Source organism: Nylanderia fulva, unplaced genomic scaffold, assembly GCF_048542155.1.
Source record: "Nylanderia fulva isolate GAGA-0341 unplaced genomic scaffold, ASM4854215v1 Scaffold18, whole genome shotgun sequence".
In the NCBI taxonomy this organism is placed as follows: Eukaryota; Metazoa; Arthropoda; class Insecta; order Hymenoptera; family Formicidae; genus Nylanderia; species Nylanderia fulva.
In genome coordinates, this window is record NW_028190055.1 from 3,767,331 (window position 1) to 3,794,309 (window position 26,979).

Sequence of the window (26,979 nt, forward strand, 5' to 3'; positions counted from 1 at the left end):
TAATGTGCGATAAAAATACCAATTTCTAAGAAAAAATGAAATCTCTCTCAAAAGAAAATTATATATATAATTATTTAAAAAATTTTTTTTTCGTAGAGACGGAGTAGAAAATACGAATGGTGCTAAAACAATCTGCGACTGTGAGTTAACGGAAATAGCACTGACAGCATTTTGTTAATTAGTGACGGCTCTTCGTTACGAGATAATTTCGTTTAATACAAAGCGTGACGAGTCGTGCGATTACGATGTTGAAGCGGTTTCTTCTCCGCGTTCGCGAGAATTGAGTAAACATCGCGTGGGTGTTTTAAAGTGTTCGCACACTTCGGCGGAAACAAGGTTTATTACCAAGAGAATATATATATATACGTACGATAAGAAAAGGGAAAAAAATATCAAGAATGATGATAGTTCACACTTTAAAACATAAGTAAATATAAAAAGAATTTATCTATTTTTTTCCACACAAAAATGTTAGAAAAAATGTTTTTCTACCAAAATTCATTTTCGAAAGAAGATAAATGTTTTATTCGGACTGAAGGTGTCTTGGAAAATAAATACCTTTTTTATTTCACACTTGACATTTCCTTCGCTCGATACGATGTAAAACTTTTAAAAGCCCGGTTTCGAAATAAAAATGCTTCGTATATGACAAATATAATAAATATTCGATGTATACATATTTCTTTCATGTAGATGAGTCTTCTTCGTCTTTTACTCGAAAGAGTGACAATTGAGCTACGCTATTCCTTTTTTTTTTAGAGAACGAAATTTTATTCGACAAAATCACATCCTTACATGCGTAACGCTACGTCGCCGCTGCGGGTTTATAGCTAATCAGGGTCGAGCTGGCCCCGAAGCCGCGGCTGCAAGCAGTCTTCGACGGATTGCGACGCGCAGCGTAAGGAAGAAAATGCACACGTCAAAATCAATTACTTTGCACCGAGTTCAGTTTCGAAAGAACGCACAGGCACACAAAATGCCAATCTACACAGCGGAAGAATTCTGCAAAGAAGAGATACACATATATAAGTGAGAGATCTCGAGCTGTCAGATCGACCACTTCTCATCCACTTCTTCCATCATTTCGCCGAAGGCGAAAGTTTCCTCCTCATTTCTCTTCGTAATAAATTTACATTTCTTTATATAAACATATATATATGTATATAATTAATATACTTATTTTATATCATATTATAATGCCCTAAGCTCACAGTCATGGCCATCATCTTGGTATAAGAGCAAATAAATTATTATTTATTATTATCGACTAATAGATAATTAATGATTTTCCCGCCTACGTAATCCAGGCAGGTATAAAGAAAAATACTATATTTATTCCTAACTTTACGCGTTAAATAATAATAATAAAGCATTTTAATCTCTCTCTCTCACTATATCGACTATGTTAATATAATTAATATATAGCGTTAATACAGCATCAATTAAATAAATATAATTACTAACTACTGAAGCATAAATTAGAGAGTGCTGTGCGACAATATTATCGTAATTGAAAGCGGTGCAAAATTTTCTTCAACGTGTGCAATTGTATTAAAATATCGACGGATGCCAGTCCAATATGGCTCTTGGGCGGGCATAATCGCCAATAATGGAAAAGGAGAAGGAGGGAAGATTTTACCCAAATACCGACGTGATTTTTTTGTCGCATAAACTTACTGAAAAAAATTCCCCACCGTGAAGGAAATCGCTTCAATAAGTGTTGACAAGGCCCGAGCTGCTACCTATGGCTGCGGTAGCAACTTGGATGCGCAATGTGTATAAATACATACATATATATATGTAAATGCATTTATAAATATATATATATATATGTATTTATTAAATACATATGTATTTATATATAAATATATTTATATATAAATATTAATAAATTTATATAAATATATTTATAAATACATATAATATATATATATTAGATTTTCTATGTGTGTTTATATATAGATATACATATACGTCTCTCTTTGTATCTAAACAACGATCACTATATAAACTATATCGCACACGCGACCACGTGGAAATAAGGGAAGGGTGAAAAAGGGGAAGGAAAAGGGAGCAAAAATTGGTGGTCGCACGCAAGATTCTAACAATTCTCTATCACGACGATTTTTCGAAATGCTTAATCTCTATTTCCAGTCGCCTTTCACCAGTCAGTCCGCGGGACCACAACATGTTCTCTTATATCTGTACTCAAGTATCGGCAGCCCAGCCTCCGATTTTTTCGCGCGAATATATGTGCGCGATGTATGTATTATTTTAAATATTCATCGGATGAAAGTATCCCACAATGTCCGAATTTTTGTCATTATCTTGTCTATTGTAATTTGTAGCTGTAGCTATTCATAAAATAGTGTTTTGTATTAAAAAATAATGCACAATATGTGATTGAAAAATAGAAAAAAAATGTAAGAAAAAAAATATAACTGAAAAATATTATATCGATATTATAATTTGAGAAAAAAATAGTTATTGTATATATTTTCTTCAGCTCTCAAGCTGTATATTGAAGCAATTTACCAGATTTTTCTGAATAAAACAAAATAAATGCTCAATCAGACATTCAGAAATGTTCGAATCGGGGATATTTCCATCTCAGAATATGCATCGAATATCTACGCTATATTGGTCAATTCTGTGTCAGTTAATGTGCTGGATAATGACGAACGGTTCTGTCGTAATCATAGCACAGAATTCCGCATCACGCGCTATGTGACATTATGTGTGAGAATTAGGAAAACGATTTGTCGTCCTCGATTTTACCGCACGATGACACATAACAGTAGTGTGGAAGTAGATAGACAAGTAGAGCACACGTTAGGGTTTTGAATACTCGTTAAATATTAAACTACGGTCTGTCAAACTACTAGAGATTCCTACTCTGATTCTCCGGTCGTTCCTTTTACGAAATCCACGATGCGTTTATCCACACGAGTCGACCCGTATTCGCAGCGTACACGTTTGATCTTTTGCATTTAATCAAAAGATCAAAAGATTATTCGATGGCGATATGTTAAATAGGAAAATTAATACGTGATAGTAGTAAAAGTTGAGACGATTAAAAAAATTGAGAGATGATTGAAAATAGGACACAGAATACAGATTCGTCCATCGAAAGTTTGAATTGAGAAGTTTTAAACGCGCATAAAATAAATGTAGCTGTGTTTGACTCTAGTTGCGCACTGAATGCGATCTCAAAGTTTAATATCTAAAATTGAGAGAATCAGGCCGCATTTAATCTTAAGTGCGCGTGAAATACGGCAATATTGCGAATGTTTATGCCGGATTACGTGATTGACATACGTAATTCACAATATAAAATTCACGTATTTTTTTACATTCGACAAATAGATGCGTCATAAGAAGTGAATTATTAATATAAATTAGATAAAGTCGTGTTAAAATGCTTAGCTCAATTTTCTAGTCATTAGAGAGAAAGTGTCGTCAAATATATTTCTGAATTTTCAATGAATATATATATATAACAATCAGATAATATATATATATATATGTATGTGTGATATCGTGACTAGAAAATTGCAGCGAATTTAAGCGCGATAAAAAATAATATTTATGTAAAAAAAAAATGAATCGTTATATTATTTGATTAGGATTTGAGGACTGAGCGGAATATCGATGAAGCGTATTTACACCGGCAATAAGACTTAATAGATTACTTAACATCTTACCGATGATTATAATTTGCGTATAGTCCACACAGCATTTATCGCCCAGGCTTTGTAAGCCTGACGTACGAGCGTTTGATTGGTCAAACGAAAATGTAAATTCCTAACTCGCTAAAGCACCGACGTCGATTAACATTAATCGCATTAATTAACTCGATTCCTTTCCTTTTCTATTATATAGACAGCGACGCGATCTAGGAAAGGAATCGCTTAACAACGATCGATTAATCGAGGTCGTGTAATCTTTTCCTCTTAAAATATCTTATAGCGTTATAATATAATTTCTGTTCTATGTAACATCTTTATATACGCGAAGTGAATATTTTATGCGATTATATAATTCTCATTGATCCGAGAAAAAAAAATCGGTTTTATTTGAACGAAACAAATTCGTTTCAAATCGCGAAACGACTAGGAAAAGGGAGCTTGTGCCTTCAAGATATAGTAGTTATCGTTAGTTGTTTGAAAGTGAATCCATTAGTTGTCACGTCGCCAGCAAATCGACGTGTGATCGAGAGACTACGCTAAACTAGATAAATAGCGTAAACAGTTCTCCTAGATTTAAAGCTGTCGTCCAGGGTGTTACATAGGTATAAGGTAAGGTATAGGTGCAATCCCGTTTTGACAAACACCGTTCGTTAGAAGAAGCGCATACATCAATTGCTTGTTTGTTCAGACATCGCACCTTCAATCTCATCGTCGTATTGCGCGTAATTATATTTACATAGGGTAGAATGAAGGGTGGGTTATCGCCAGGGAATCCCGACCGAAGGAAAGCGAGGCTGACGATTACGTATATATTGTGTGTGAGAAATCCGTTCTCTTTCCCTATATAGATCTTTTCGATTTTATACATTCTATATCTACACGACAGTTGTCATCACAATTAAAATACGCGAAATGGGGCTTCTGCTTCCGTTCTCTCATCGGCGGAATCCGCGAAACGCGCAAACACAGTCGTCGGTTCGCCCTCGAAGAGGATATCATTGAAAAATCAAGCCGGTATTCCTCAAATGAAAAACAAGACGCGTCGTGCTCGATCCGTGTAAAAGATTTTCCTCGTCTTTGTTCGCTTTCATACTGTTATATATCGTTGTCGTAGGACCTTGCTCGGGCGATCGTCCTCTAGCAGAGGTATACTTGGAACCGGGCACCGTGCAAAATCACAACCGCACTGTCCTAGACCGGCTCGGGGGGCGGATCGTTCCCCTTGACACCCTCTCGAGATTGAATCATTACCTCCGTCTGTTCCTTGGTCAGTTCGTGATTCTTGGTGATCTCGAAATCTTGCTCGGCCAAGAAACTTCGACGAATCGCGCCGTTCGCCACCGAGGACAGGTCGTTCCTCTGATGCTGCGTGTCCCGCCACGGCGTCGTCAGGATCTTTAGCCTCTGATAAATTTATCGTTTCATGTCATTTTCATATATTATGTGCGTTTTTTTTTTTTTACGTAGCGGAGAAAAGCTAATTTTATCAAATATATCATCTAAATAACTCAATCCACTTCTGGATTATTTACTAGAATTATTATATAAGATTAATTATCTCTTCATAATTTAATATATATTTTTTTTCTTCGTTATTTTTTATTCGATAGTAAATAAATTTATTAATAAAGTTTAACTGACATATATTTAGATATATCTCTGATAAAAAACAATAAAAATACAAATCAACGCTCGTGTAAAATTTAAAATTAATAAAACATGTAAAGTAGGCCAAATATACGAGCCGAAGTGGTTTAGATGTAAGAATAATTAAAAACCTACTAATAACTAAAAATTGCCTACTTTACATGTTTTATTAATTTTATCTCTGATAAATTTATCATTTGATGTCATTTTCATATATCATGTCAGTTTTTTTTCACGCATAGCGGAGAGAAGCTAATTTTATCAAGTATATAATCTAAATAACTCGATTAATTATTAGAATTATTATAAGATTAATTATCAACTACTCTGCATAATTTAATATATTAATAAAGTGTAACTGGCATCTATTTAGATATATCTTAGATTGAACAAAATTATATATTTTTGTCAAATGAGGCATAATATCTTAAATGTTTTTAATATAAAATGTATTTAATTTCACACACGTTTTTCATGGCAATTTTTAAAATATATAAATTATCATTCAAAATTATAAGTACAATAAAATGAACTTACTTGAACGAAAGATCCGGGTGTGGTGCTGATTTTGTAGATCGCCATACCTGGAATCATGATGATGGACGAGCACGCGATCAGCCATCCCAATATATTTGCCCAAACCGGATATACGTAATCCTCGTACGTTAATGGTTCGTAGCCCATTAGACCGTAGACGATGATAAACTGTAATGTAGAAAGAAACACAAATGTTAAATAATAGAATATTAAATAATATAGAAAAAGCACAGTTTTCTATATAAATAAATTATTTCTTTATATGTAGTGACGTACCATCAGAAAGAGTGGCGCTACGAATTTCCAGCACACGCGCCAGTAGAGACCAGGCCTGAATCCGATCATGTCTTTAATGTCTGCGCAAAATCGGTCCGTTCCATAGATCCAGCTGACCGCGATGGTTTCTGCCAAAACGGCGAACAGCATCGAGTATCCGGCCGCGTATCGATCCAACAAGTGGAAAAAGTAAAATCCGCCCTATATATTAAAGAATAGTAATTCTTTTATAATATGAGCGATACACATCATATTTCGAAAAACTTGAAAATATAAAAAATATCGAAAAAGAATCTTTAAAGATCCGCAAAGTCTTTTAGACGATTCGCGATACATGCTCCTTATATTTGTGTCTAAAATATTTTATAAAAAAAAAAAACAATCCAAAAGACCATAATATTAATCACATATAAAAAATGTATATAATTTTTAGCACATCTACCTGCGAACAAGAGGCGAGTCCGACCAGAAAGTATAGAGTGAACAAGCATGCCACGAAAACCTCACGATTTTTGCCGATTACAGGAAACTCGTCGCTAAGTGCCGTTATAATCGCCTCCGAACCTCCGAACTATAAAATTGCATTAATTATACCTTACCTTAATTTCTTCATTGCGCTTAGGCAAGGCATTTAATACTCTCATAAAGAGAAGAAAAGATCCTTCGATTAATATATATGGAAGAGGTTGACAGCTTTACTTAAAAACAGAAAAATCGTCTGATGAATCGTGACAACATGACACGTCAGAAGTCCTTATCAATTGTGTGCGATAAATAATGTGAATCAGACTATATTGATCCTTGATGCGACAAATCGTACCGAGCTGTCCAAGCCGAGGGTGAGTAACATCATGAAGAAGATGAGCGCCCAAAACATCGAGCCGGGCATAGTTGCGATGGCTGCCGGATAGACGATGAAGACCAAACCGGGTCCTTCCGTGGCGACATCCTGAATGGATTTTCCGCTGGCGCGTGCCATGTAACCGAGCACCGAGAATATTACGAATCCTGCGACGAAGGACGTCGCGCTGTTAATCAGACTCGTCAACAGGGCGTCTCTGCGGAGGACATTAATGTAAGAATTCGTTCGTTTTAAGCGCGTGTGCAGCGTAACCAAATTCGACCTTACTTGTAAACATTATTGTGATACTTGTTGTAACTCGCGTAAGCCAGCAACACTCCGAACCCGGGTCCTAGAGAGAAAAATACCTGCGTCGCGGCGTCGACCCATACCTAGACACCAAGAGAATATTCGCGAAAGAAGATATAATTTTTATAATTTAATATATTTTCAATAATAAAATATGGATTTTTTCTTATATTAATTACGCGCCTTATTATAATATAGCAATGCATATTTTAATGAGAAAGATTTTTCCCTTTAATTTATTTATCTAAAGTTCTCTATATTGAAGGCAATAAAATATTTAATTTATCTATTCTTTTACAGATTTAATTACTATTTTGTTTTTATCTTTGAGATTATTAATAATCATCAGTTCTCGCACAATCAATATTAAATATTTTTTTATCTCTGAGATTATTAATAACAATAACCAGTTTTCGCAAAATTCAACTGTAGCATCCTAAGAATTCAAAGTAATATAGTTCACATTATTTATTATTTTAAAGATTTCATGAAGTATCTGCCGAATTCTCGCAAATATATTGCTGTATCCAAATACCCAAATCAATTACATTTATTTTCACAAATAGAATATCATATGCATATTTTTGAAGAAAAAAAAAACAAGAAAAATTGGAAATGCTGCGTTTGCGAGAAATCTGAGGCTAGAGATGAGGAAAAAGATGAAGAGCCGGCCTGGCTTCTCGCATATCCAGGGATTAACGGCGATCAACAAATCCACTTTCTCACCGATATAAAACCCACTTTAGCGATGACGCGACGTAGGTAAGCGGCTAAGTCGTCGTACGGACGAATTGCATTCCGCGCGCGAAGCGAAGCAACGTGCCAGCGCGTGCTCGACCAAACTCTAATGTTCATTATGACAGCTACACAGAGTTTCCATTTTCACCGTCGTCAGTTAACCCTGCACGTTTCTCCCCTTCCCTTGCCACTTCTCCCATTTTTCTCCCATCACCCCGTAGACCAGTCCCACCCCCGGACTACCCCTATCCTATATAAACGCATTAACTCCCGAAGTTTTTCCTTTTGTCATTCGCGAATACGTCGTAGCTCATGGTAATCCAGGTCAACGATAATAAAACAATCGCCGTGATGCCTCGATTCTCCCTCTCGATTTTATTTAAAAATCCGATATTGTGGACGCGAAGAATTTTTCAACGTCTCGTTATAAAAGAATAATAATAATTGATTGCAATAAGCAGCTAAACAGTCTCAAAATACTTTATAATTTTTTAAATTGTGTTATTTCTTTTATAACGCGCGATTTAACTATATAATTAAATAAAATGGTTTGTAGAATTTAAATAGAATTGCTCATTTCTTTTAATTATTAAATTTTGTATTCATTAATAACAGTGTGTTCCGTATATATCATTTCTATTAAAGTTTATTTTCAGAGAGGGTGCCTTATTTTAATTTTAATAAAATATTTATTTCGAGGAAAGTTAAATACACGACGAACGAGCTGAAGTCTTGGAAAATTCTGAACGTCCAAAATATTTAAATATGCAAAAATGCAACAACGTACCTCTGCTTTCGTGATAGCTGCAAAATTTGGACTGAGATAATAACGGATCCCTTCCATGCTACCCGGCAAAGTGACACCCCTTATCAACAAAATCAGCAAGACTGCGTAAGGGAAGAGAGCGGTAAACCAGACTACCTGCAACAAAAGAATCGTTCTTTCTGCATAATGCGAGATAGAATGTCACATGCGCATAAAATCGAGCATTTGATAGAAGGGAAATTCTGTTTGATATATATATATATATATATAGTACTTTGTGGTACCTCTTAAGCCCTCGCGAAAAATCAAAGGTACTCCCGCGAAAATCGCTCGTCCGTTCTTAAAACTTGGAATCTCTGATGAGGCATTCAGCTTACCTTGCCGGAAGTCGAGATGCCTTTCCACAGAGAAAAATAGCAGACCAGATAGACTACGAGCAAACATAGCGCGATGTCCCACTTAATGGCTCCAAGATCATGTAAGCCCTCGCTTTGGTGCAGCTCCAAGATTGCGCGGCTTAAGAGACAAAATTTTATAATTTATAATGATGTTGCAATTTATATAAAAAATATAATGGTGTTGCAATTTATATAAAAAATAATTTATGCTCCATATTTTAATAAGATCGTGCGCGTTAATTAATATTTAACAATCCGCGCGTATAATGAGAAATCTAAATCACAATGTGTATATCTAATTATTTGTATATCACCCTATTATATATTATTATTATATTATCCATTTTATTTATATAATTATTTTATATTAGAGAATAAAATGAATTAAGAATTAAAAAATAAAGTAATATTCCGATCTAAAAATTCTTATTCTTTGCATTATATCATAGTACATTTTAAATTATATATATACATATATCTCACGATCTAGAATCTAGACAAAACATGTATTATAATGACTCTAAGATTTTTGACAAAAACATAACTATTTATTAATGCGTTTTTACAAGTGAAAACTGAGACAAAATATCTATTAAAATTAAAATTAAAATTGTTGCTCACTTGAAGTATTCATGCGCGGCGCTCGTATGATTATCCGCCAGGACGGCTTCCGATCCTTGATCGAGCAGAAGTCGGGTGACATTTCCGATATTCATCTCGCCGGTTAGCCCATCCTCGAAAGTGTAGGAGACGTTTGCGTCGAACTCGCGGCACAGCGGCGTATTCCAGGGGTTGTCGCACGTGGTCCATGGCAACATCGTGGAAAACGAGGCGAAGAAATAACGGAGCGACCAGGCGATGATGACGTTGTAGTAGAAGTCAACGTAAAACGCGATCAGGACGACCGCGTAACCGATACCTGGATTAAGGACAATTCATGTTTCATCGATATGGCAAAGCAGGGTGACAATAATCAAGTTCTCTCAAGAAGATGATATACAAAATTGTCGATAACCGGATAATCAATTTAATTAATAAATTCGTTATTATTAATGTATAGTTTTATATATATAAGTAATATTATTATATAATATTTTAATAATATATAATATATATTATTGTACTTTTCTTCCTTTCAAAATTAAATATCTATTGGCTACTAGAGAAATCGTTGATCGTAATTGTTAATTTTATTTCACTCGAAAAATTGATAAATTCGTGATAGTTATCGAACAAATTTCTAATATATCGAATCGTGATTTGTCACAACTTTTTAATCACACTCCGCGGTGAATCGATGTTAGATGCGCCAAGATCGCTAAATAGATTAGTGAGATGATCGCGAAAAATTTAGAGCAGGAAACACGTCGTCCTTCTCGCATATATACGAGAGATATCGCATGTCTTGCGCGCGAGCGCGCATATCTTAAGTTCGCGCGTCTCTATATGCAAATGAGACAACGTGACCTTCCTTTCGCGCGAGATCGTGCATACGATGACACGCGGTATATATACGAGTGCATATAGATATCGCATCTGACACGAGGAGGATCTCGATCGATCGTACACGATGGCATCCGCAGGATTTTTTTCAGGAGGCGGCATAATTAAATTTTTTTTCTTTCTTAATCTTTTTAAATCAATATTTTTTCTTATTTTCATTTTTTATATCAAATATGTAAATAAATTCTAGTATTTATTTTTCAAACAGAGAGCAAATGGTTATTTTTTGTACTGATTCCAAGAGAGGCAAATACCCTCCCTTGCGTCCACAAGACTTTTTCAGGAGGGGCATAATTAAAAATTATTTTCCTTTATTCTTTCTTAATCTATTTAAATTTCATTTTGTTTAATTTTCATTTTTTTATATTAAATATACAAATAAAAATTCCAGTGTTTATTCAAAAAGAAAGCAAATGCTTAATTTTTGTACCCTCTCGCCACCCGCCTCTAATCGTACACCAAAGGGAGAAAAATGAAATTGTAGTCCTGTGGAGATGAAGTTGGAAATCGACGGAAATGGAGGCTCTTTACGGGAGAGCATCCGTCGGAGCCGCTGCGATCTTCTCGGATTTATACGCGTTACATAAAGCAACCGCACATTACGCGAGGCCGCGGATCTTGTATATATATATATGTCTGCGATCGTACATGTGTGTGCACACATATTCTTTATACCCTCCTCTCTGCTCTATTAGAGAGCTAAGAGCGCGAAAAGAGCGCAGATTCCGTCAAGATCGGGGACCGCAAGATCGGGCGATTGTCCCCGCGACTTGGAGAAAGGAAAAAGGTGACCGAGAAAAGTCCAACTCCTGGCTCGGAATACCAATATTCCCTGGAGAAAGAGACGAGAGGGAGATCGGAGAATATAATGAGAGTAAAGAGGGTCGTTCCGGCTCTTAAGTCCTCGAGACTTTTTCCGGACTCTGTATTCGCGGATTTCTTCGCTCGACCCTGTCGCAGTATATTTTCACCTGTTGTGTATAGTCGTTGGAATGTATACGTGTCCCATGAAATCCGTCGCGCACGAGTACCTCGAATGGTCGGTGATGGTCGTTACTTGGCCACGAGAAGCTATAAACCCTTAAGTGTACACTAATGTGGAAATGATGTGAGGCGCGAAATAGAAATGGCGAGTCACACCGATAATCGTTCAGTTCGATCGTGCTTTGTGTGATTTTTTTATTTTTTATTCTAGAGATTTAGAGTTGAAAGAGAAAAAAATAAGGACTCTGACCATTGATAAATTGATATACAACCGTACTTATGTCATTGTGCCGTCAGATGTTATTACTGTCATAACGTTCAATTTTCGCACTTTCGAGATTGCCCGGATAATGATGAGGCGAGAGATGATATAAAAGGGTTGTAATGTGATTTTGTAACTGATCGAATGATTTCACTCAATTTGCAAGTGCGTCACTGTTCGAATGCGTTGCTATGTCGAGAGAGGATCCAATTAAGATAGATACAACCTTACAGTTTCTCGTATTGAAACAGCTGATTATTTAACTGAGAAATGTATCGTAGGATAAGCATATACTTTGAATACTCTACCTTTAAAATATAATCAATTTTCTTCTTTTATCACGTCAACTATTTTTATTATGCTTGTGTTAAAAAATCTTGAAGCTGTCTGTGCTTTTATTAAGCTTTGACTACTTCGTTTAATTTCGGAGATTTATGAAAAATGAGAAAAGATTGAAGAAAATATACTGTAACATTAATAACAATTTGACTTACCTTTGAAAAGCGGCACAAGTCGACCCCAACACGTGATAGCACCTTTTCTATTAAACTGACCGAGAGCAAGTTCCATGTAAAACAGAGGAATACCGCCAACCACCAACATTATGCAATAGGGGACCAAAAATGCGCCTGTAAACAAAGAAATATGTATGTGTTAATAGATATTTTTATTTAAGACAGATAGCCTATAATATTAAAAAATTCCAAATAAATGATTATAGAATAAATATTTGAAATATATACTCTAACTTTAAATTTTAAAACACCAAAAGCTATTAAAAATAATAATTATGTACAGTTATTTTTTTACTATTTAGCTTGCTCTATTAATTTTACATTATAAATATATGCGTACAAATATGTGACAACAATTATTAATTTCAATAGAACTTTCATTAAAAAAATTAGCGCAATAATAATTCATAAAATGTTAATTATCAGCCAATAGTAGAATCTTTAATTAACATCGACTAATGCGATTCTGATCTGATGACTGTATTACAACTTCTTGATATAAGTCGATCAAACGAGATCCGATTATTCTTCTGTCTACCTCTAAAGTTCTGTCCGTTTAAGAGGATGAATCTTGCGGAAAATCTTTGACTCTCAAGACAAGAGTCGATTGTATGACACGGGGGCAGGACGATTATTGTGCGATCCAGAAAGTGGAAATAAGAGGAAGAAAAGGTGCTGGTATCCGGGAAAAAGGCGTCCTTGCAAGATGAAGAAGATAGTTACGAGGCGAACAAATTAGAGAATGAAAGATCGTAAGTGTAACCACAAAGTATGTGTGAAGCCACAAAGAAAAAACTTCGAAAGAATCATTAGTGCATATTGTAATAATACCTTTTTGTAAATTCAGAAATAATATGTCTCTTCATTAAACAGCGTTAAAATTAATAATATATATATTTTATAATAATAATAAAAAAATAATAATATATTATTATTATCACTGTATAATATATATAATTTTTTATATATTAATAAATACAATTTTAATAATTTAATTAAAAAATATAAATAAAAATTTATGATTTTTTCTCTCTTGCTGCTTGTGGGAGCTTTATCATTCTTTAAGCGATTACGTTGTTTTAATTTCAAATTACGTAATAAAATTGTAATTATAAATACTTTTTAAAAATTGTCATGCGTTTTTGGAAAAGGGTTGGTACAATTCCTGTTGGTTGACGATCGACTCAGTCGTGTCAGCGTGTTAATGTCACCTTGCCGCATTTCCGAAAGTTGACTATCGAATTACGTGCCTAAAAGCACCTCGCTACCGGTGCTCTAAATAACGCACAATGCAGTTATGGAACTAACCCGCTGGTATGAGTGCGTCACATATCGCATTTTTTTCCACCGGTTTCTCTCTGAGCGGCATGTGTTATCTTTCTGCCTTATACACTTGCTTCTTTATATAATATATGGATCGCGTACATTTGCAGACGATTATGATTTTTACAAGCTCCGAGAAATACTTCAAATATAATAATTCATTGAGATCTCTTACGTAAAGAGATTAAAACATTACTAAAATATTCAGAAATATAAATACTTACACATTTTTTTTTTAATTTTGAAATTATCAAGCAACTATTATAATATTTGTCACATAAAATATTAAAATATATTGTATTTATGTTAAATTTGCGCGCATCGAAATGTCAATCAATAATCAAAACTATATGGACAAATTCTTATCAATCAGCTTTTTTACAAAAATGTGCGTGATCCAATTTTTTGTCGATGTAAAATTTTGTTAAATAATGTCGTATATATTATTCGCATTGCATAAATAAATGTGACAGGATAAACTCAATCCGAAAGAGAGGAATAGGAGTACCGCTATGCTTATTCCCTTGATCTCTCTTCTCTGATGGAACTTTCGTTCCGTACCCATGGAGATGTAATCGCATTAAGAAGGATATTGTCGTCGAGTAACCTTGATTAATTTCCTCTTGTTCCTGCCTTGGCAGAAATCGACAACTCGATCGTATTAAAAATGATATTCTCTTAAATGGATCGCATGATCACCGGATGGTTCCATTATGCGAGAATAATATTACTTGTGATAATTAAAATTGTGAGTCAACATTTAAGATTCAATTTGACATTTTTACCATACCTATATTTTTGTCATTTTTATCATCAAATGTGTCATTTTTATTATCGTTTTTATATTAAAAAGTTCTGTAAAAAGATTAAAAATTTGTGCTACGTATTAATAATTTTTTATCTTGTAGAAAAATATTAACATTAATGTACAAAAATATGAATTCGCAAAAGGTCGAAGAATTAATAAAAATTATCTCAGGTCTACAGCTACCCTTCTCTCTCTCTTCTCTCCTTTGTCTTGACATGTCGCTAACGTCGAGAACAAATGTCCGGCCTCGGACAACAGTTCCGCTCAATTTTCTCTCTTTGAACGTGCACTCGCGCAAAGGCTTAGTGCTTAAAGCTGCATTTTACGCCCGAACAAAGGCGAAAAGCTCGTTCGAATGAAACGTAATGCATTCTCGCGAGATAATCGCACCAATTGTAGACCGTCGATCGGAATACGCTTTTACTGAAAGGTGTACGAGGGTCTAGGTCGAGTTCCTGGTGTTGATGTTGTCGACAAAAGGCGATATGCATTATTTTCAAAAATGAGCATCTCTTAAGTATAATTATTAAAAAGATTCGTAATGTTTTCACGCGCACAATGTGAGACATTAAAAAATTTATGTAAAAATCGATTGACTTAAGAAGTTCTCGAATAATAAATCCATATGGAATCTATGCAAAATTATAAAATTTCTGTGTGAAAATTACCCAGCAAACACTGTATATAAATGTTATATACTTAAGCATGTTACATGTAACGTATATGTTAGTTGTAATTTCCCACTCATAGATGTAACATTTTTAATATTACATATATTACATTGTAGTTATATTGTCATTATATCCCAAGATAGTACTGACTTATCAACACATCAATGTGCTATGTAGTATATAATTAAAATATAACTACAATGTAATATATGTTATATTAAAATGTTACATCTATGAGTGGGAAATTACAACTAACATGGATGTTACATGTAACGTACACGTTATATTACCTGTTATATTCCGTTTTATTATAGCAATGTAACAATTATATATCGGTGTTTGCTGGATATTGTATAAATTAAAATATAATATTAATTGAATGATGCGGTCTAAATTATTTTATACGTGTAATAAATACGTACATTTTGGATATATGTAAAAAGATATATAAAAATATGGATATATAAACATTTCTTAAATAAAATTTTTTCACAATACTTCGCTAGTCTACTACCTCTTCGAGGACATATTAACATCTATCATTTTCCTGCTTCATAATAAATTACATTCCATCATTGTGACATAATACACGAAAAAGATCTCGTGGCATACGAGTTATATAAAAGAATTATAATTATTGTTAGTTTCAATTCGAGTCACAATCTCACTCCTTGTTGGCAATCGATTTCTTCATATACGGAATATTGCGCAATATTATTCTCGTCGAGTGAGTAATCCACATATATTGATATATTAAACCGGTCTAGAATTTTTATTAGAATTTATAATCACAAATAACATTATCTTTATTCAAATCTTCATAATTGTATAATCTTGATCGAATGGAAAAATTGAGAATTTGACAAATAAAAGTTTTCATAGAGAAACTGTCCTCGTGTAACGAAATCACTGAAAGGATTCCATGAATCCCAAACGAAGAAGACATACCTGGCGCAACAGGCGTCACGCAGTAATTAAGCAAACACGTGGGACAAGCTCCACTTAATTCGAAGATAAACATTCCGCGTTTCTCTTTACGTTTGGTTTCGTTGTTTTAGATAAAAATACGACAATTTCGCTCTATTCTATCTCTCCAAAAAATAATTAAATTTATAGCTTAGATTATTAATTAAATAATTAATAAAATTATAAATATTATATTAAAAAATATTTATAAATTATAATAAAGATACATTTTTGTAGTTAAAAAAATTAATGTTTTTAAATAACATATAATTAAAAAAAAATATAAATGTAAAATATATAAATTATAAAAAGCTTTCGTCTAATCACAAACATCAGCTTATTTGATATTAAAATCACTCGGCGAAAACTTATATCTCTATAATTTTTCCTCGAACAATTTATACAAACAAGTTTCAAACGCACGGATCATTTTAGCGCAATGTTCCTCATTTTTCATTATGCAAATTTATTTGAGTTTACCCGGAATCGCGTGAGGAAAAGTTCCTTGCGCGTCAAGACGTCGTGCAAGACGCGTCATCGTCGAGGTAGAGTGACAGCCAGCCGGTGCCATAGAGGTATCGATACGTGTATCGACATCGGCACGATACGCGCTCCGCTCTGAATTATAATCACGAAACAACACGTTAATAACGCTTCCCGTATGGTGATAACGACGCAGCCGCCGTCCGGTGGGGTTGTAGAGCGGCGTCGCGCACGTCCATGATCAAAGGCCCGTCCCGAATGGGAAATTATAATTAATTAAGGTAATTGGAAATTAGCGACCGATCTTGCCCATCCTAATGGCGCGGAGCCGCGCGCTCTACTCCGCTCTTAATTGAGTTAGCAGCCGCTTTTGAGGAGCCTCTGTATCGCTGACAGTGGCCCTAATCGCATTCCTACCGGGGACTCGATAGAGCCCTCGGTACTAATGGCGCCGTCGTCGCAGATTGCCGCAGCGAGCTTAACAAAAGTCAATAAGATTGCCGCCAGTTTTCCAAGATCGAGCCCTAGATGCGCGGCCAGATCGATCCTCGAGAGGAGCAAAGGACGAGAGATCGCGAAGAGCGAAATAATCATCATCGAATAGAGCCAGTGTGTTATATGCTGGTTGTCTAAATCAAATTATATGGATGATCATCCAGATGAAACTTTGGTCATCTCATCTTTATATAAGATAATCAAAATATATATTATCTATGTCTGCATCTTATTATAAATAAAAATATGAATACATATATATGTTTTATATTCTTTTTATAATTTACATTTTTTTATAACTGTGTTTACATATAAGCAGTCTTGAAAATTATTATCTAGAAAATTATCTAGATGAATCGCCATATAATTTTATCTTTTATCTAGATTTATTTACAAGAAAATCATCTTCATCTTATCTAATTGTAAGTTGAACTTACATATTTTTATTTCATCTTTATCTAGCTAAATTTAAAATCAACTAAGCACAACACTGAATAGAGCTTATGTCAATTCCAGGTAAATGTCAAGTGTCATTACGTGGTTCAGGAATTTTTTTGCAGAGTGTATTTGAAAAATATGTATGTAGTAACTTCTGTTCTCTTCTGTGAGATGCGCTCTTCTCTTTGCGCAAAATTCAAATCAGGAATAGGAATTATATTCAACATCAGAAAATTAAGGTTTTATCGAAATAAGGCTTCGACGCAAACCAAGTAAATGTTATTTTTTATATAATTCTAAAGTGATTTTAATTTAATGAGGTTTCAGTTTTATTTTTGTGGAAAACATTCGATGAAGTTTCGAAATATATGTATTTAATATTTGTCAGGAAAAGTTTAAGTTCTTCAAAACTAACGAATTTAATATCGAATTATCGAAAAGTCTGAGAAAACTTTTTTTCGACGATTTTCACCAACGATTTTACATGTTATTTATTCGTTACAATTTATTTCTCACTATCCTTAGCTTGAAATTTAACAAAACGTATGTTTGACTTAAATACTAATATATGTTCAATTAACAAAATATTAATTTCGTTTAATCAAATTAACAATTATTTTTAGTACGCGTCGTAACAATAATTTAAGATATCTTAAAATTATATCAATTGCAGATAGAATAATATGAAGAGATATTATTGGCGTGGCGTTGTTTATTATTTATTAGTTAACATATTATATCTTGAAATTTAACATATTATATCTTTGAAAAATCTGCGCGCGAAATCACTTCTTTCCATTCCGCGATTTAAGCAGAAACGTTTATTGAAATATAAGAATAATAAGAGATTTATTCTGATTGATGTGTAGTCACTAACGTTAACTGATCATTTTCTCGCATAATCTCGAGAGGTATTATGCAAATTTGTAATATTAGCGTACGGAATAAGGAAGAGTGCACACATATGACGCATTTATTTAAAAATTTGCATGTGCAACACCATTGGCATGCAGTATCGACAGGATATCGTCATGTGCATTCTGGTGCATGACATGCATACAATCAAATCGATAACGAGTCATGTAAACAAATATCATGCATGTGATATTAGTTGTAACTTATTTTCTTTTTCCCATAAAAGTTCTTAATTCGCAGAATCCTTGAAGGTGCTAACCCAGCAAACACCGATATATAATTGTTACATTGCTATAATAAAACGGGATATAACAGGTAATATAACGTGTACGTTACATGTAACATCCATGTTAGTTGTAATTTCCCACTCATAGATGTAACATTTTAATATAACATATATTACATTGTAGTTATATTGTAATTATATACCAAATAGCACATTGATGTATTGTGATAAGTCAGTGCTATCTTGAAATATAATGACAATATAACTACAATGTAATATATGTAATATTAAAAATGTTACATCTATAAGTATGGGAAATTACAACTAACATATACGTTACATGTAACATACTTGAGTATATAATATTTATATACTGTGTTTGCTGGGAAGTAACTTGACGTAGAAGCGACATTTAGATATAATAACCGCATAATTTTAATTGCTTTCGCACACTTTCCCTGGAGAAAAAAGAATTAATATCATTGTGCGCGATTACGCCTCGTAAATTACGCATCTTCTCTTTAATTGCAGCCAATTTGGACACAAACTGCAGGTGCTGAGAATCCTTGTTGGGGTCTAAATTCCGAGGTCATTTTCCGAGGGGTAAATGCCAATTAGTCGACCGGTTAGCCCCGGTATTGCTCGCCTCCTGGAGTACATTACATCGTACTCAACCCTCTTCTCGAGTTAACTACGAAATAACGTCGGACGACGACGATGTTACGAAGCGATTGACGAAGTGTCACAAGGATATCGAAGGACGCGAGATGAATTCATTCATTCGCAAAAAAAAGAGATCTCTATGCGCGGCAAGTTCGAAACGAAAAAATGTCAAAGGTGAAACGAAAGAAAAAAATGTAAGCTTGATAATTGAAATAATTTGATATCTCTCTCGTCGAATTAATTTTGAATTTAAGCTCGTCCGAGAAAAACGATATAATTTGTATCAAGAATCAACTCTTTGTCTTAAGTCTTTTAAAATTCATTGAAATTAAGGTGAAACATGACCGATTGTAATTTCGACACGGATGCGGCTCAATTATTTTTTTTTTTTTTGCCGAAACGAAAAAACATAGCATGCTTAATAAATAATAAAAACGCGATCTTGCGAGTCAGCGATGCGAAGAAATGACGATGTTGAGGAAGATTCGAGCGGAGTGGGAAACATCTGATCGGAGGCGTGTTTACGAGGACGAAACAGTAGCTCGTTATTCGTAACAGACGCAGGTGGGATGGGGTAGAAAACGAGGGGGATGCGAAAGGGCGGGATTATTGAAATATATCCCGTATATATTTCTGGTGCCGCTGCGCGTTGTCCCGTCAATGACAGAGAGAAGAGCGCACTCGACACACTCGCGGGATAATCGAAAATAAACTGCGCGGAAATCGCGCGGCACACGCATACTTACCACCGCCGTTCTTGTAGCAAAGGTACGGGAATCGCCACACATTAGCGAGATCGACGGCGAAACCGATAACCGAGAGCAGAAAGTCGAGCTTTCCCGACCAGGTCTCCCTGCCGTCGCCGCCGCCGACGTCGCCCTTCGCGATATTCTTCAACACCGTCGACGACATCCTTCGGGTATCTGAAACAAGCGTATATCAGTCTCGCGAATCCAATTAAAATATATCTCTGTCTTTCAAATGTCAAAGATAAATGTCACGAAAAAAATACGTATAGATACGTGACATCCCAGTAAAACATTTCTTATATATAATTATATAAAAATAATTATTATACATATAATCGTAAAATTATATGTAAAATTTGTCTATTTTTATACATAATTATACATAATTATATAAATTTTAAGGGTCCATAATTATGTCAAATTATATATATTTATATATTATATATATATTTATATATATATATATATATATATATATAAATTTATATAATTATATATAAAAAGCACTTTTATTTAATTATGTATGGACATATTTCATATATAATTTTGCAATTATATGTATAATTTTATATATTTCTATATAATTTTATATTGTCATATATAAAAAAATTTTACCGAGATTTATATTTGACATTTGTCACTTTGTATTTAGATGAAGTTTCACACAAATAAATATTTAAATTTAGCATAGCTAAAGTTATTAGAAATTTATTATTCAAAGGGTTAAAAAAAATAAAATTATCATCTTATTGTTATAATACATTGTATTCGGTAACGCATGTCTTACATCCCTTTCTTATCCGCATTTCTTTAAATATCAAGGAAGTTACATTGCTTTCTAATTTTTTTTTGTTTATCATATTCAATTCCAACGTTAAAAATAAAAATCGAAATTTTCTCTTGCACTACGTCGCTAATTAATTAATTTTTTACACGTATTATTTATACGAAATAAATTAGAAAAATATTTTTACAACCAAGATTACAGACAAATAATCGAGTAACAAGCTTAAAAATATTACCTTTTATTTAAATGCAAAATAAATAAAAAAAAATAAAAATAAAATAACAAATAAACTTCTCCGAGAGTCGCGAAGATATAAATAAAACTTACAAACGTAGATAAAATTCCTCTCAAAGAGGAAAAATCTCAAATTACCTGTGCATGCGTATACTGAACAACATAAACATAATCTTACAAGTATAATTCATGCCTATTAAACGCAAGGTCGGGAATGTGCTAGGAGTGAAAGGACTTGAGCGAAAAGAAGGAGGCGTAGAAGCAAATATAGTGAAGTGAGAGAAAAAACTGATGACGCTAATGCAACGGGAAGGAAACCGCCTCTGTGGTTATTATATTATTATTATTATTATTATTATTCGCGAACAATATATATGTACACATCATATATGTGTATATGTGTGTAAGAGAGAGTCGCGTGCGCGGCGCGGCGCGGGCGCGTGTAATTTGGCGACGACAAGTTATCGATAGCCCTTCAGGCGACAACGCTCGACCCCCAACGAGCCTCATTGTGCCCCGTGACGGGTACCGGTCAAACAGCGTATATTTCAAAGGCGATCGCGGGCGAACCGGCCTCGAGGAGCCACTCGACGACGGGTTTTCTGTCACGCGCACTGATCCACGCTTATCCACGCGGACCGACCCGGTTAATTGATATTCGGCGGTTGTGCGGAGACACCTACGGACGCGCGCAAGCCGACGCGAAGATGGACGACGACGAAAAATCGCGCGTTGCGTCGCGTCGCCGTCAACGAGATCGATATCGCTCCTGCCTCCGTCATGACAGCGGAGCCTGAGCCGAGACTTGACGTCGCGTGGGACTCGGAGAGGACTCGTTCGATTCGATAAAAAGAAATGTTAATATATACGTACATTTTTCATAGTCTAATTTTATCCAGTTTTTGTTCACGTAGAAATTCAATAAACTGGAATGTATATTTATAAGAAGGGTTACATTTCCTAATTTGGTAAATTTTTACTCCACTTTTGATAACATTTTTTTTCAGAATTTAGAAACAACAGTTCTCCTAGATTTAAATAGTTCACTAAACGACAATAATAATAACATTAAAAAGAAATAATAACGGTATGTATTTAAAAATTGATATCTAAAATCTCATCGTTAAAAAATCATTAGGTGACGCATTGAAATAATATATTTTTAAATAAAAATATTAAATTATTTTTTAATTGCCTAATCATTAATGTATCGATGCTATTATTTATCAATCTCTGCTTCGACAATTATAATGCTTGTCTTATAAGAGAAAGGTTTTGAATGTATTATTCAAAATTCTTCGCTCTTGAACGACAATATTTCGGCCGAGAACCTAGTCGCTAACGAGTATTCCAAAACTAGTTTTAGGCGATAATGGCTGAAGGAGAAGAAAAAGAAAGAGTAGAAAAAGGCGCGACAGCAATGTCATATTCTCTGAAAATCAAATTCTTACCGACATTATATTCTTACGCAGTGAGAGTCATCGTGACAATATTTATCTGAGAATTAATATCTTTCCCCGTTGACAGTCTTTCTCCGAATTGCGGTATTTCCCAGGAAACACAACGAAATAATATATGCAATCCCAATTGAATAATAAAGATAACAAACCACTTTCGATGAAATATATCTGCAAACTGCATACACGAAAGAAACGAGGGAAAACCACAATGACGCGAATTGTCCGTCGCGGAAAAATTCACACTGTTTGACCCTCGTTCGCGTTTACAAGTTCAAACTTGTTAGACACATTTTAATTCTTATATTAATATAACTCAAGCTAAAGCCTAAATGATCTACGAGCTCTTCAAATATCTAGATTTTGGGATAACAAACAATTTTTATTTTGTTAATAATTGATGTGTAAAAATGTTATAAAAAGAACACGAAATAGCCTAGAAAGATTTTTGATACAAAAATATCAATTTTTTATTTTTTTCTTTGTATTCTATTTCCAGAGATGTATAGAAATAAGATTTCTTAAAATAAAAGATATATTGACTATTTTTTCTTAGATATAATTATATTATTTCTATCTATCATTTCATGACGTTATATTTTTGATAATTTATGCAAGCAATGCAAATATCTGATGATGACCTTGATCATTTTATCTTCTACTCTTCCAGACTGTTCGCATAGCTATTTATTATTGAATATTTTATCGATAACCGAGTCAAAACAAATTGTCAATTTTTTTACATATGTTGCATATATGAAGAAATTGTACACACAATCTCGATATATCTTAATCATTTACGAAATGTGAAAATGTCTAATTTTCTACTCTAAAAAATTGCATATAAAATTAATGTAGATGAGTACACTGATTTAAAACCGGGGTTCAATAAAATTAAGCTTATATTTTGTAAAAAAATATTGAACGCAAAACTTTTTATCAGTAGCGTTTAAGCATTTATAAATTAAAACGAGTTTATCGAAAATACGTAACTGTTTAAGGAAATTTTATCTTATTCTTATATTTATTTTATTCTAATTTTTAATTATTAATATACTTTCTTCGAACACAATCAACAATATCTTAAGTCTTTTTAATTGTTAATAGTACTGAAAAAATTAAATTCAACACCATTTATTTATCATTGGCGCATGTACTTACTCCAAATTTCAAATTTCAAAGTTCAAAGTACTCCAAAGTACATTAGATTATTTCTAAAATCATTCGAGTAATTCGTGCATTAAATTATTTAAACAATAATAATTTATTTTATCGAAAAAAATGAGAATAGACAAAGTTAGATGTATATCAATCTTATTAGTTGTCAATTAGTTATCAATCTTGAGTCAAGCTAATACACTTGTCTTTTAAATATAAGAAATCTAAAGCACAAGATAACATTCATGTAAAACATATTTTTGCATAATAAGATGCAATTTAAAAATAGATATGCATATTTAATACTTTACAATTACACAACAAAATATTATCCGTCTATGTGCATTGACCATATAAATAAATTCAAATTAAAATCGACACGATAACTATCGTACATAAATATATGAAAACAGTACGTGTAGTCATATATATTCTTATAAATTTGTATTTTAAAAAACGCTATATACTTAAGTACCTTTTGACAGTTTAAGCAAATTTATACTTAACATATTAAACCAATCAAATGTTTTCTTACGATACATATCTATTAAGTATAATTGTCTGCGGCAATAAAAAATTAAAATTGCTCGCGTAACACTTGTCATAAAACTTTAACGATCACGATTCTACTTCGAGAGTCTACACTTAAATAAGAGATATTCCACGCGTTTGTTTAATTTGAGAATCCGTGTTTTAATTATCTTTATCATGAATCATACAACGCACGCTGTGAAAAAATATATTAAAAAGTAAAAATGTCATAGTTCAGACTTTTTCACACCTAAATAATGTTACTTTACGTTATTTTAGAAGGATGATACGCGCAACGTAAAAGCGAATTGTGATATAATCTTTTCGCGTAAATGTCATTACTTATTACTCTTTCACTGCACAATATTTCAATATAATCAACTTATACTCTTACATGTATTAATTACGAGACATCTTGTAAAGGATTTCATTGGAAATAAAATTGTAAAAAATATGAAAGCTTTCCGATATTCTTCACATCGAAAGAAAATAAAATATTTTTGTGTCAATCATCAGATTTCTCACATTTAATGTTAAGTACCTGTCAAAACAATAATATATTTTAAAAATCAAACGAATTATTGTACTAGATTGATTGTCGCGTCGTCTAGAAATAAACACTAAGACGTTTCAAATATTTTTGCATACACTGAAAAAAAAATTATTAAATTAATAAATATTTATCTCAATATAAACAAAGAAAAGGATTTTCTTATATCAAATAAATATTTTTTACGTCAAAACAATATTATTAAGTTCCAAATAAATGATTTATTAGGTAGTATTGAAATAAATATTTATTCAAATTCAATAATTTTTTTTCAGTGTAGTAACGAAAGAATTCACGTGGAAAAAAATAAGATAGCCTACCGTGACAGCCTTTCTCCCCGTTTTGAGTACGCAAGGGCAGCCACCTTCGTTCTCTTCTTCGACGAAGGAATTCGCGGAGGGAAAAGCCGCGATCGAAAACGCGACTCACGCAAGTCGGACGATGATGAGAACTAAACCACTCGCGATCGTGTACAGCTTCGTTTCGATCGTGCACTTAAATTGATGATTGCATACTCGCGTAATGCAACGTGATCGGCGAAAATGCACCAACAGTGGGAGAAAAGATCCGTCGGGACAATTTAGGTGGGGAGTTTTCTATGAACGGAGTTTTCTGTAAATTACGAACGTAGTACTAATTACATTTCTTGTCAACAGCAATTGCATCCTCGATTTGACCGATCGCTCAAACGTCATGCGAGAAATGATTGACTTATCTTGAGAAAATCATCTGCAATTTGCAGCTTTGACTTCCTTCGATAGAAAAATGAATCAAAACAAAAGCAGTAAGCATTTCGAGAAATGCAAAGATTATTTATGCATCTTTTAATCATTATCGAAATCGGTTCAAATCAATCAAATATAATTTCTTTGGCACATATTTTGATTTCTGTTTCGTTTAGATTTCTCTTTATTTATGTTAGGATAACAATCAATATAATATCCTTTGATATTAATTAATGATTATATAAAATAATATTATAATAAATTATTAAAATTAAATATCAAAAATCTTCAGTAAAATAATTAAAAATAATTTTTATTTATAGAGATGACATATATATTATACAGTATTTATTTGTTACACAAAAGAAATTTTTAAATTTAATTGCAGAATTCAATATCTCAAAAAATCACAAAATAAACGAAAAATTTTAGAAAATAATTTATAATCAAACGCAGAAGCTACTGAGGAGAAAGTAGAATGTGATATGATATAGAACCGTAAAGAATTTAACATTTAGTGTTTAGTTGCACAATTTAATGGAAATGCGTAGATAGATTTGAAAGTGCTATAAAATTCAATGCGTAATAAAATTCAAGAAAGTTTTAAAATTATTTCGATATGCCAATAAAATCTAGATTCGTATACAAAAAAATCGATAAATATAAAAATGACAGAGATTAAAAAAAAAAAAAAAATATATATATATATATATATATATATAATCTATACACTTTTATATTATTTGAAACTTTGCGAGCACTATTAATACATCAAAAAATTATTAAATCAATAAATATTTCTTTCAATACTGCCTAATAAATCATTTATTTGAAACAAATAAATATTTTTTATATCAAATCAATATTATTAGTTTCAAATAAGTGATTTTTAGACAGTATTGCAATAAATATTTATTCAACAAATTTTTTATTTCAGTGTAAAAAAATTCTCTTTAAGACACAGTTACAAGCAGTTATCTAGAAAGAATGCTTCCAGATGAGAATAGAAGAAAAAACGCAATGAAAATTTACAATCACCGTTCGAAGGTTGCCCGTCACCGCGGAAACGGGCTTCGTCCTTCGATCATATCCGATCGAGCTTAGATCGAATAACGTATACACGTATATATAACGAGCTAGATACGTAGGAGAAACATATTTACCGAGTATCTCGCGCCGAAGACGATTAACGGGCGACGGTGTCGCCGTGAATGTTGCAGCTCGGCGAGACACCGCGACACTGACCGCGCGGCTCCTCGGCAGTCCACGGCAGGACTCCCACGACGAAGACTCGCCACAGGGTCAAGAGTAGCTCGAAACTGGTATCCGTCAGAC

General features: G+C 33.3%; 1 protein-coding gene across 3 annotated transcripts; it reads right to left on the reverse strand.

Annotated features, from left to right (window-relative positions):
• Positions 1 to 428: 428 nt before the first annotated feature.
• DAT (Sodium-dependent dopamine transporter) lies at positions 429 to 26,939 on the reverse strand. Of its 3 annotated transcripts, XM_085481522.1 has the most exons (13): positions 25,240 to 25,300; positions 20,200 to 20,376; positions 12,445 to 12,579; positions 9,823 to 10,120; positions 9,181 to 9,319; positions 8,825 to 8,959; positions 7,279 to 7,382; positions 6,970 to 7,207; positions 6,592 to 6,720; positions 6,150 to 6,350; positions 5,874 to 6,041; positions 4,941 to 5,093; positions 429 to 1,002 (listed from the first exon to the last, which is right to left on the reverse strand). In XM_085481522.1, the coding sequence occupies exons 2-13, from the start codon at positions 20,363 to 20,365 to the stop codon at positions 985 to 987; spliced, it is 1,884 nt and encodes a 627-aa protein (XP_085337648.1). In that variant the 5' UTR covers positions 20,366 to 20,376; positions 25,240 to 25,300; the 3' UTR covers positions 429 to 984. The 3 variants fall into 3 exon arrangements, with proteins under 3 accessions (XP_085337648.1, XP_085337649.1, XP_085337647.1); XM_085481523.1 differs by lacking the exon at positions 25,240 to 25,300 and adding an exon at positions 26,808 to 26,939 and having other exon boundaries at positions 429 to 5,093; XM_085481521.1 differs by having other exon boundaries at positions 429 to 5,093.
• Positions 26,940 to 26,979: the final 40 nt, after the last annotated feature.

Excerpts from the sequence above, each read along its gene's own strand:
- DAT (XM_085481523.1), bottom strand. The coding sequence starts at position 20,365 with ATGTCGTCGACGGTGTTGAAGAATATCGCGAAGGGCGACGTCGGCGGC. Across the intron at positions 7,208-7,278 it reads TATCACAATAATGTTTACAA|AGACGCCCTGTTGACGAGTC; the intron begins GTAAGGTCGAAT and ends TGTCCTCCGCAG. Across the intron at positions 5,094-5,873 it reads CACCCGGATCTTTCGTTCAA|AGGCTAAAGATCCTGACGAC; the intron begins GTAAGTTCATTT and ends TAAATTTATCAG.